Below are 11036 nucleotides of genomic sequence, written 5' to 3' on the forward strand. Positions count from 1 at the left end.
CTTTAATATTTACATTGTGTTAGTGCACCCATCGCTCCGCATCCTTAACGCTACATTGATGTCGAGAGTCTCTGACACAGCTGTGCTCTGCAGCACAGACACCCTGCTTATCTGTGATTCGGCCAGACTGGTGTTGAACTCCAAAGACATGCGCGGGGTTAGGTTAGTTGGCCGTTGGTGTGAGTGGTTGTCTGAGTCTCTCTAATAACCCTCCAACAGACTGGCGACCTGTCCAGGGTGTACTTTTGCCCTATGACAGCTGGAATACAACCTGAACCTCGGCTTTGACCTCATAGGAATACAACAGTAGCTCAAATAACCACTTGTTATAACCAAGGTATGCAGAAGAGCATCTCTAAATGGACATCACACTGAACCTTGAAGCAGGTGGGCTACAGCAGCAGAAGACCACACTGGGTGTCTCTCCTTTCAGCTAAGAACAGGAAACCGAGAATACAATTTGAACTAAACTGGACAGTAAAAAATTGGAAAAACATTGCCTGATCTGATGAGTCTTGATTTCTACTGTAACATGCAGATGGCAGAGTCAGAATTTGGTGTAAACAACTTGTATCAACAGTTCAGCTTGTTGATGGTGGTGTAATGGTGTTGGGGAACACTTTGGGCCTCTTCATACCAACTGAGCATCATTTAAGCACCACAGCCCGCCTGAGTATTGTTACAGACCACAGTGCACTGTGGTCATAAAGTACTGTGTACTGTCTGATGGCTGCTTCCACCAGGATTACACTATGCCATAAAGGTCAGATCATTTGCAACTATTTTTTTTTGAACATGACAGCGAACTCATTGTACTCAAGTGGTCTCCACAGTAACCATCGCAGTCCACTGAGCACCCTCGGGATGGTGTGAAATGGGAGATTTGCATTAGTGGTTGCTATAATGTTAATATGGAGCAAAATCTCTAAGGAATGTTTCAAGCAACTTTATCTATGCCATTGAGAATCATACTGCACAGCTAAGCTCAGAAGCCAAAATTTAATGCTTTAAATAGGATGCAGGGTATGCAAATTATCACATGATCAGGCTCCTCAGGTCCTTAGTCACCCTTAAGATGACTGTACTCAGAAACATGATGAGCAACCAGTGAGAAGTGTAAAGGGCTCTATGTAAATCCCCATTTCGGCAAATCGCTTTTTGTCTGGATTTTAACTGAGATCATTTACACCTGGAACTCTGAGTAATGCAATTCTGGATGATCTGCTGCTCTATTCAATGGTTTTCTTGTGACTTGCCAACTTTGCTGTTGTTCAGTTGTGAGCTGTATTGTGCAGACTGTGTGTTGTACTACCTCTGCTGTGTTTGTGGTTGAGTTTCATGTATTTTAAAGACCACGGGCCTTTGCAAATAAGCTAAGACTATAAATTCAGTGTTGTGTTTCTGGCACACGCTTATACTGATACACGATAAAACAATAAAACAACAAAACAACAAAATGAATCCACTTTCTTTCATTCTTTCTCTTTTAAAACCTTATATTAAAAGCAAAATATTTCCATCCATATCAGTGGGCTGACAACTTCATTAACATTACCATGTAAGTCCACTTTTTCATTGATTATTAAATCTTATTTTCACTTCTCTCCTTTTAAACTTAACACCAGTTATTTCCTCATGCTCACACAGACAAACAGGATTTAGGCTGGCTAAAGTTCATATTAAACCAGTTTGACACGATGTAGTGCTGCCCCCTTCTGGATTAAAGGGTCACTTAACCAAGCTGTATTTTTCCAGCACCACAGGCAATAGAGAAGGATAGGTACATTGTGTTCTCATTTCTCCATCACCCCGGTATTTATCACCAGAAGGAGATAAGCACAGCGTGAACATCAGTACAAAAAACACACAATGCATAGCAACAAGACGTGAATAAATCCTAATAATACAACAGACGATTCTGTCGGAGAGAAGAGGATGAAGTGCACAGCCATTTCTGAGCATCCAGTGCTGTTGTGCTTGTAACTATCCTCAGCAAAGCCAGAACCACACACACATACAAAAAGTTACTATGCTGTTGCAGTGGGTATCATTTTACAGTCGCTCATTATTGTTGATACTGAATTATAATGCAAAAAAGAAACAAGCCTGCAGCACAGCACAGCGAACGCCCACTAAGTAAGCATTTTTAATGTAGTTTATTTTTTTTATATGCATCTATATACATAAACATTTACAATGCAGTATATGCTATAGAGGTACAACGATAGTAACACTGTAGGTGTGAGCTATAGGAAACGGGTAGAAAAGCTGAACAGTACTCAAACATGTGCTTTTGATATCATGCTGCTTGTCTGATGATGGATCTTCATTCTGAAAGGAACAGATAATGCCATTGGATGGGTTATTTAAGAGAAACTGCATCTGATTATGAGTGAAATCCTGTGGCACGAGTGGCTGAGATCACTCTAATACTGTGAGGATGAAGGTAGTTTGACAGCATTTTTAAGAAGCTTTTGTATAATAAAGCAGCCAAAGTATGATTATATCTAGCAGCATATATATACAGCATTAAAAAAGGCCCTCATAAAAATGGCACAATAACATGTTCTTATGTGAGTGCACAGTAACTGACCTGTTCAAAAATACTATAAGGTTAAAGTATATGTAAGAATAGATTAAAAAGCAAGGTCCCTCCGTACAGTACTGTGATAACATAAAGAGTGAGGCACATTCATCATCACTTGCAAAATGCACTGCATTCAACAGGAAGAAAGCAACTGGCACTTCAGAGCTGTGTGAAAAATTTCTAAAAGACTTTTAAAAAATACAAAGTATCTTCAAAATTGTTCATCCTTTGACAAATGCTTTAGAGCGGACGGCATGCCGAGGGTCATTTCTTCACTTTGCAGATTCAACACAAGAGTAAAACTGTGTAAAACTCCACAAGAACAATAATGTACACATACTATGATGATTAAAACGAACCCTTATTGGGGACATCGTGAATCACAATTTTTATACAGATAAATCATCTAACTCACTTCAGTATCTGCAGCGTATACTTCACAATATATATTCAGAATACCAAGTATCTCTCCGTTCCCCCTTTACAAGATATGCATACTACCCTGAAGCAAAGGTTATTTTTCATGTCTTTGCAGTTACCATGCATAACTGCAACGAAACTGATATGAAAGGACGTCTCCTGCAGAAGACAAAGAGTGGTTTAACAGTCCAGTGGAAAGTCGGGTAAAATACACCAGAAAAGCAAAAAAAAAAAAAAAGGAAAAAGTGCAGACATCTGAAAAAAAAGGTGAAAACAGAAGAAATAAAAATTTTTCCTCTCAGGTGACGTATTTAAGGTATCTGAGCTGCTCCTGAAGGCTCTTGTGAAATCCGACTCGAGGATTCTGCTGCTCTTCTCCATACAGCAGAATTCCTTTGAGGAAAAATCTCCCAGGTGTTTGAATTGTCACTCAATATCCCACAAAAGGCCTGATGCGACGAATCCTTACTAATGGACTGAGTTCACATGCAGCAGGTAGCTTTGCTGCAGTCACGGAGTGGATGCGTCATTTATTTAACTTAGCAGATGCTATAAAATAGTGGCCTCCTCCATGGCATTGACCCATCTGAAACACAAAGAAGTGGAGCATTAGACCTTCGAACTCATTGTCTTTTTTTTGACTGGATTTGAAAGTCAGCTTATGTCACAGATCAGAGGTCAAGGTGTGTTTTTCCCAGTGTTTTTCTGTTTTCTCATAATTATGATACTAAATTGTTAATATGAATATTAACCACTTTGTTTTTCGTGGAATATAATCAACAAATTAAATCTTACAAACTAGATCATAAAACTCAGCGGCTTCTTTGTCTTTTTTATTTAACAGGTTTGTATGATTTGCACTCGTGTACACCTTCTGCTCATTCTCTTTATCAGCTTGTTTTGATTTCAATAGACTATTTTACTGTGAAACTCTAAAAAAACATGATTAGTACTTTAGTAGTACTTTTAGTGCCATTTTTATCAGCAAAAACTTGAAGTAATCATTTATGACTTTATCCCTCTCCACATCATTGTGGAGGAATTTTGCCCACTTTTCTTTACAGAGTTTCTTCAGCTCATCGAGATTTAGTGGCATTCATATATGCACAGCTCTCTTAAGGTCCCACCAGAGCATTTCAATCAGGTTGAGGTCTGTGCTCTTGCAAGACACGGATCGGATTCTTTCCTTTTTCAGTCATTCTGCTGTAGATTTGTAACTGTGCTTGAGATCATTGTCCTATTGCATGACCCAATCTCAATTAAGGTTTGCCTGTTACTCCCAGGACAAAACTTCTGCTTTCACAGAGGTGCTCACGTGCGCTGATGATCCGTTAATCAAGCACATTTGACAAGCACCGTCCCCAATAGCTACTTACCCTCTTAATAAGGGTAAGCTTACTATTTTTCATGACCGTATAAATCCAGCGGCGCTCCAAATAACATTCACGCTTTGTTCAATAAGAATATCAACTTTAAATGTTAAAAAAGGCTCTCTTTTATTGTTGTGACACGCTTATATTTAACTTTAAGCAGAAAAAAAAAGGGATGCAAATCTTCGTCAGGGAGTCAGAACAGATTTCACGGAGCGCCGTGAGAATAAATCCATTTTATTTGATATTTAAAAGAAAGTGCCTTGGAGTTATTTTTCTTTTTATGTCATCCCATCCCAGGAGCCCCTCAAAGGAATCCAGGTTAAATCTTGGAAGACCTCCTGCTCAAATACTTTTCAAAAATAAATATATATGCACTCTTTTGAACTGTTTTTACAAGCAAAAAAACCCAACAACCTACAAAACAGGGCTGACAGTAAGTAACAAGTGAATTCAAATAAATTGTCATGGCCCATTATAATAATTGATGCCTTTTGTAAATCTCAAAGTCAGTTGGAAGCGAAACGAATCCACTTTAACAAACACAGCCTGCCACCTCCACTCTTTGCCAGTAAAATGGGGATGCTGCAAACTGCCACGTATTTATTAAAACAAAAAGTGCATTAATAAGCTTGCTGTCAGCCTTCACTGAGTCACACATTCTACCAAAACAGATCAGCAATAGAGGACATAAATGCAGATAAACGAGTGCAAACATTAAGAGAAGACAGGAGACTTGTTAACGGTCAGTGCAGCAATCTTACACGAGAAAGCGAGAATGCATGGAGAGTACATTATGCTGCACTGCAGGAGATCAGCTGCTCACTGCCTGCTGTCTAACATACCACACATGCCTTGCTACAGCTCCCTGGTGGTCCAGTGATTAAGATTTAGAGCTCTTGTTGCTGTAGTCTGGCTATGATTGCTAGTCAGAGAATGTGCTTTTAAAAGACACTCCATGAATGTGCTTGTAAAAGCTTTAGCACTGACCTGCGAGCAGTGTTTTGATCATCTGCTTTGAAGGTGTAGTAGAGTGTTTTCTTGTGGTACAAATGGAATACGTTACTGCTTTCTTCTCCCTCTGGCCTCTCAGTCAGCTTGACGGTGAAGCCCTGCAGAGGCAGACTCTCTGAAGCCACTTTATCCTGAAGGAAGCAGGCACAAGTTAAAAACGCCAATCTGGCCGTCAGCAGCAACAACAACTTAATAAGTTGCTCGTGCTTTGAGGAAAACAAAAGACAAAAGAAACAGAGAGAGAGAGAGGGAGAGAGAGAGAGCACAGAGATTCCCTTTATTAGTCAATAAGTGTTCTGCTCATGAGGCTGGAAAAGTTAAAGAAGTGGATATGTAGTTAAATAGCTGTCATGCACTTGAGAAGAGCTGGATAAAGGCAGTAAGAATATTTCTTTGCTTGAGTGGCGATAATGTGTGAATGTGTTTGGGGCTGGTGTGGGAGACTCTGTGCCCCCTCACCTCACTGGCTGTGAAGGTGTAGAGCACCTTGTCTTTGAGGAGGAACCACAGTCGCTTCCACTTCCTTTTGCTCTTCTTCCTGCGCTGCAAACTCCCACTCATGGTGGAGCCCTCCACACCAAGTGACACCTGCAGATAATTGTAATTTATTAGACATTCAGAAACTCTAATAACAGGGATGATGAGTCAGCTGTTTGTTGCAGCTGTAAAGACAAATGAAAGGGTACAAAGTAGTGCGAACCCTAGTGGCAATTTCTGTGCACTGCAGGAAGCAGCTGGACTAGATTCCAGTGATGCCAGTACACACAGACATCTTCCATTCACACAGCTCCCTGGTGGTCTAGTGGTTAGGATTCGGCGCTCTCACCGCCGCGGCCCGGGTTCGATTCCCGGTCAGGGAATAATCTTTACTTTCCCCAATAATACAAGGGTGTGTGGGATACGAATGTTTTTACAAGGTTTGTCTAAATATCACAGTGGTCCGTGTTACTTTGGTAATAAGAAGCAATACTCTCTTGCTTATAAAATAGTTATCAGGGTTTGAAAAAAGGGTAGAGATAACAGGCAGCGAGTAGTTCACCTGGGTCAGAGGGGATATGCTCTTTCGGGACTTCCACAGACTAGGCGGCTGCAGACTCTGGAAGACAGCGGAGAGGGGACGACTGGCCCGGTGAGTCCGAGGGCTGGAGTTATCACAGGCAGCTGACACACTTCCACCTGCAGGCAAATGCAAACTCATTTCCTTATCGAGGTAAACAACTGGAAATAATAAGGTTTACATTGTACAGTGAGTTTTGAAACAGGCACCAGGAAAGCTAAGCTTCACCTCTTTTCCTGAGCTCGGCATAACAGTGATCGCACACTTTAGCCAGTCTGTCTTTGAGGTACTTCAGAGGATATCTGTTTCTGGAACAAGCCCGGCACACCACCTGTGCGGACACATCAGTGACATCGTGATACATCTACAGTGAAAATCTCCAAAGTAACGGTAAAGTATGGTAAGATTATGTCCCCAATATCCCCAAACAAGTTTACAGCTAAACGCCAACCACGTTCGAGTGAGAGCAAACTTTGGGTCTGACCTTGCCACACGCATTGCAGTGGTGTCGTCTGAGAGTGAGGCTGAAGTCGGAGGTGCAGTTCATGCACATCATCACATGAGAAACTGGCACGAGGACAGGTGCAGCCTCGCCCAGCGCCATCCACAATTTCTCACGGGCCTGATTGGACAGCGATGTTGAGATGTTACAGCACGAATAAAGCTCGCTTTTTCAGAATTCAACTCTTAACCCTGTAAAGCCCGAACCACAAAATAATTGCCAGAAAAGTCTTTTTGTTTTCAAAGCTGAGAGAGTTTATTGAATCTTCTGACAAATACATATCATAGGAGTTGAACTGCAAGTTATTGCCAGCAATAATAAGTAGACAGGGCTTATAAATGGTAATTTATTTAAAAAGTGAATCATCAAACCCTTCTCTTAGCTAATTCTGCACCCTTTCTTACTCTGACTCAGATGAAAGTTCTCTTCTATGACAAATCGTGTTGTGTTACACTGAAGTTATTTTTCCTACCTCACTGCAGGGCCCGCCAAATGTGCAGAGTCCCGCCGCGTGGTCCGCTATGGCTCGACTTAGCGTGTGGAACCAGTCCTCCCTTTCTCCAACAGAACTGAAGAAAAATACAGAAATACAACACACCTGATGCCCCTGATGTGCCTGACTGAATGTGTAGATTTCTTTGGAAACGACAGCCATTGTTCACATCAGAGTTCTGAATGTCAGCGGCTCACCTGGCAGAGAGTGTAATAGTGATGTCGGACACCTCAATCTTAAGACAGTTCAGCACATTGCCCAGCGTGGGTTTGCTCACCTGTGTGTGACAAACAAGACCAGATCACAGTGCAGCAAAAAGCAAAAAAGCAAAACGTGTTTATGAAACTTGGAAAAGTTCATGTAGCTACCTTCATCCCTGACAGAGACAGTGTGTTCTTGAGCCTGTATTTCCCATCCTGCTGAGGGTAGGTGTACAGCATTATGTCGTTCATCTGAAGGAGAAAAGGGAAAGAAAATATAAGAGGTATAGAAAGATTTCACTATTTGAGATATGATGGCTTATTCTCACAACATTTACTGAAACTGCCAACACTTAAAAAAAAAAAAAAAAAAAAAAAAAAAAAAAAATAAATCAAAAGAATTTTTATTAACTGATTTATTTGTTGACTAAGCTTTTGATTCGTCGTAGATTTTTACAGTTTCTCCTCCTGATGAGAAAATTATTTACTCGGGATGTAATATCACCTGCTAACACAAGGTGGTAGTGTTATATAAACTTAAGCACCACAGCTGCCCCAAACAGCACCAAGGGTAGAGCTGGTTAAGTACTAGGCTGCGTTTTCACAGCACACTCACCTCTGTGCATCCTGTCAGCACAGAATTCCCATGTATGCACACAACAAAATTAGGCATTACTGTAAGGAAAATGTTTATTTTCCTGTCAAACCTGAGGTATTTGAATCCCCTGAATTCACCAAGAGTCTATTGTGTTCTCACAACACAGACAAAAGAAATGACATCATCGGTCACACCTTATGTGTGCTCTAAACATCCGCTGGGGCCTTATAAGCAGCATCCAGGAATTCTCCACCCTGCTCTGGACTCCGGGCCTCCCCTCGCCTTCACAGCCTTCTTAGGCTACGCTGAGAACCAGAGCTGGGTGGAACTGGCCTCCTTCACCACAACAACAACACAAACAGCAGCAGTAACGCATTTCATTGGACGACTGGCTGGAGACAAAACACTGCATGATAGCCAAGCCCGAGCCCTGCCTACGACCTCTGTGCTCGAGCCGCCGCAGCTCTTCTGCTCCACCCTGCACTGCTCATTTACTCATTCCACAGAAATCCAAGCAAGCGCCAAGTTAACAGATTTCACAGACATGACCCACGAGACGCAAATTATATCCACTTGAGCAACCAAGACATTTACTTTTTTCGACAGTGGCATTTCATCTCCTTCCCTAAAAGCATCACCTCCTTTACCTGCCCCTTTTACTCTTTCCCTCTGACATCTCTCTAGATCTCCATCCTCCCTCTTAATCCCTCCTCTCACTCACTCAGCCTGCTTTTCTTTCTTTTGTGAGCCCTGGCTTGTGACATGGGTGCAGCTTCTCTCTGTCACAGAGGTGGTTGATTGCTTTCATCGGCGCCGTTTGTATTTCAGTTTCCCATTAATAACATCTGAACCTCTGGAGCTGTTGGCTTCAAGGGAGCAAATAGCTTTATAGTCCTAATAGCCTACAAGTATCAACCACTAACATTTTCAAGCTAGAGCTTATCAGTTTAAAAACAGCAAGAGACTGATGGAAGAGAACAAAATGAATCCTGAGTGTCTCAAATGTTACATGCTACCTGGAACACTCTATGGCAAATATGCTGCCCATGGAAATTCATAACATGAGACAGCACTGATTGCACATGAAACAATAGATGGGACTTCTCTATTTCACATTATGTGTTTGTGTAGCACCACCACCCCTCCTCCCTGCATTCTACAGGGTGTCTGGCCTTCACTTCGCTGTCAGTCCCCTCCCAATACACAGGAAGTCGGCATCCAGTGACCCACACCAAACATCCTGTAAGGAAGTGGGGCCCTGGAAAACAAGTCCTGGGAGGGGAGGAGGGGGGAGGAGGAGAGTGGAGAGGGAGGCCCTTGGCTAGATGGGTGTGGTGTTTAGTCGAGGTCTTACAGCCTTGGCCTTGTGCCCCCCACCCTTCCCCAAAACCTCACCTAACTTGTGGCACAACCCTGTCCAACATTCCTCCACATTTTCTGCAGACCACGCCAGCATTCATTTTAACATTACCTAAATAACACTGCAGGTGTTTTCTGTCCTCGTGCTGTCCATCCACACCTTGCTTAAAACCACACGAGTTTCTTTTGAACTCCAACTGAGATGGCACTTTCCAAAGATACTGAAATCACGAGGCTTTGTTTTGGTAAACGTGTGTGAAATAATGCAAAAAGCACTTGAAAGAAAGGTCAAGCTATAGCCAAATGTTTGATTAAGTCACTCAGGATAAATATTAAATACGCTACTTTGAACAAAGATTGGCACCCAACTGATTTATTGGTGAGGTAAAACTATTGGCTGATATTAGATATTTACCAGTCTTTCAGCAAAGGTTAATAAGGCTAATACATAAAAAGAAGAGATGGGAGAAACAACCTTCCACCATGTTACGAGTGTTTACATTGCACAGTTTGTCCACCACATTCCCTTTAATCTTTCCTATGATTAGCCTTTTTTAAAGATAAGCTAGGCTAATCGTATCGTATCGTATCTTTATTTGTTTCAGACATATAAAACAAAAAACAATATATACACACTACATCACAGCTAATATTAGACCATTTCAAACTACTGAAGAAACAAAATAGTGAAATACTTTTAAGCTTTAACACCAGTGGTGTCCGATGTAATGCCATTACCAGAAACAGGTGCCGAGGTTGCCTACTTTTCCTGGAGACCTTCATGAGTGTCCCCTCTTTGACAAACATCTGCCAAAAGAAACAGTATAAAAGCTTTGCATGTTAGGTTGATGTAATGTTGTTAACTAATCCTTACAAGGGTGGGGGGGTCATGACCAGTCTTTTTTATGCTTTCAAAGTGACCTCAGAGATCTGGCATTCAGATTTTGGTGTTGCTTTGTTTTTGACAGTGCAGCAGTAACGCTGTCAGACAGAACTACACGATGCTCACCCTTCCAGGTTTCAGAAGGTCCCTCTTCCCTTTCACGCTGTATTCAATGTGGACCAGACGCAACAAGTTTTCCTGCAGAAGAAGAGAAGCAGGAAGTTAGCGAGAGAGAGATTATCTAGTGATTGATGGAAGAGAAGACAAAGAACTGAACCATCCCTGTTTCTCTGTGTCTGCCATCCCTCACATTTTTAGTATCACATCCCTTTCCGACTCCCTCCCTTTCATGCCCAAAGAGAGATGTGCTACCACCGTCTGTCAGTCTCTGTGTGTATGTGTGTGTGTCAGGGCTTGTGCACAAATGAGAAAAAAAGTGTGATAAACAGAGGAGGTAAGCCAAAGAGCCACATGGGAGCTCAGCAGTGAGGTGGGGTTGCCAGTTCATTCACAAACCATTCCCTCCCTTATAATTATCTCCATGAAGAGATAG

General features: G+C 41.8%; 1 protein-coding gene and 1 non-coding gene across 3 annotated transcripts in view; one reads left to right on the forward strand and one right to left on the reverse strand.

The window, feature by feature from the left end:
* Window positions 1-2140: 2140 nt before the first annotated feature.
* fgd5a (FYVE, RhoGEF and PH domain containing 5a) overlaps window positions 2141-11036 on the reverse strand; it is a 33454-nt gene continuing 24558 nt past the window's right edge. The window contains exons 11-21 of one of the 2 annotated variants that reach the window (XM_005754339.2): window positions 10610-10681; window positions 10339-10407; window positions 7812-7895; window positions 7641-7720; window positions 7423-7519; window positions 6933-7070; window positions 6677-6779; window positions 6431-6567; window positions 5878-5979; window positions 5368-5522; window positions 2141-3593 (exon numbers count right to left, since the gene is read on the reverse strand). In XM_005754339.2, coding sequence (XP_005754396.1) covers window positions 3557-3593; window positions 5368-5522; window positions 5878-5979; window positions 6431-6567; window positions 6677-6779; window positions 6933-7070; window positions 7423-7519; window positions 7641-7720; window positions 7812-7895; window positions 10339-10407; window positions 10610-10681 — 1074 coding nt within the window. In that variant the 3' untranslated portion in view covers window positions 2141-3556. Of the gene's footprint in view, window positions 3594-5367; window positions 5523-5850; window positions 5980-6430; window positions 6568-6676; window positions 6780-6932; window positions 7071-7422; window positions 7520-7640; window positions 7721-7811; window positions 7896-10338; window positions 10408-10609; window positions 10682-11036 lie in introns of both variants that reach the window. The other variant, XM_005754338.2, reaches the window with a different exon arrangement.
* trnae-cuc (transfer RNA glutamic acid (anticodon CUC)) lies at window positions 6180-6251 on the forward strand. The gene has a single exon. It is a non-coding gene; the product is annotated as a tRNA-Glu (tRNA).

This window comes from Pundamilia nyererei, unplaced genomic scaffold (assembly GCF_000239375.1).
Source record: "Pundamilia nyererei isolate P.nyererei 1_Seehausen unplaced genomic scaffold, PunNye1.0 scaffold00547, whole genome shotgun sequence".
NCBI classification, from domain to species: domain Eukaryota; kingdom Metazoa; phylum Chordata; class Actinopteri; order Cichliformes; family Cichlidae; genus Pundamilia; species Pundamilia nyererei.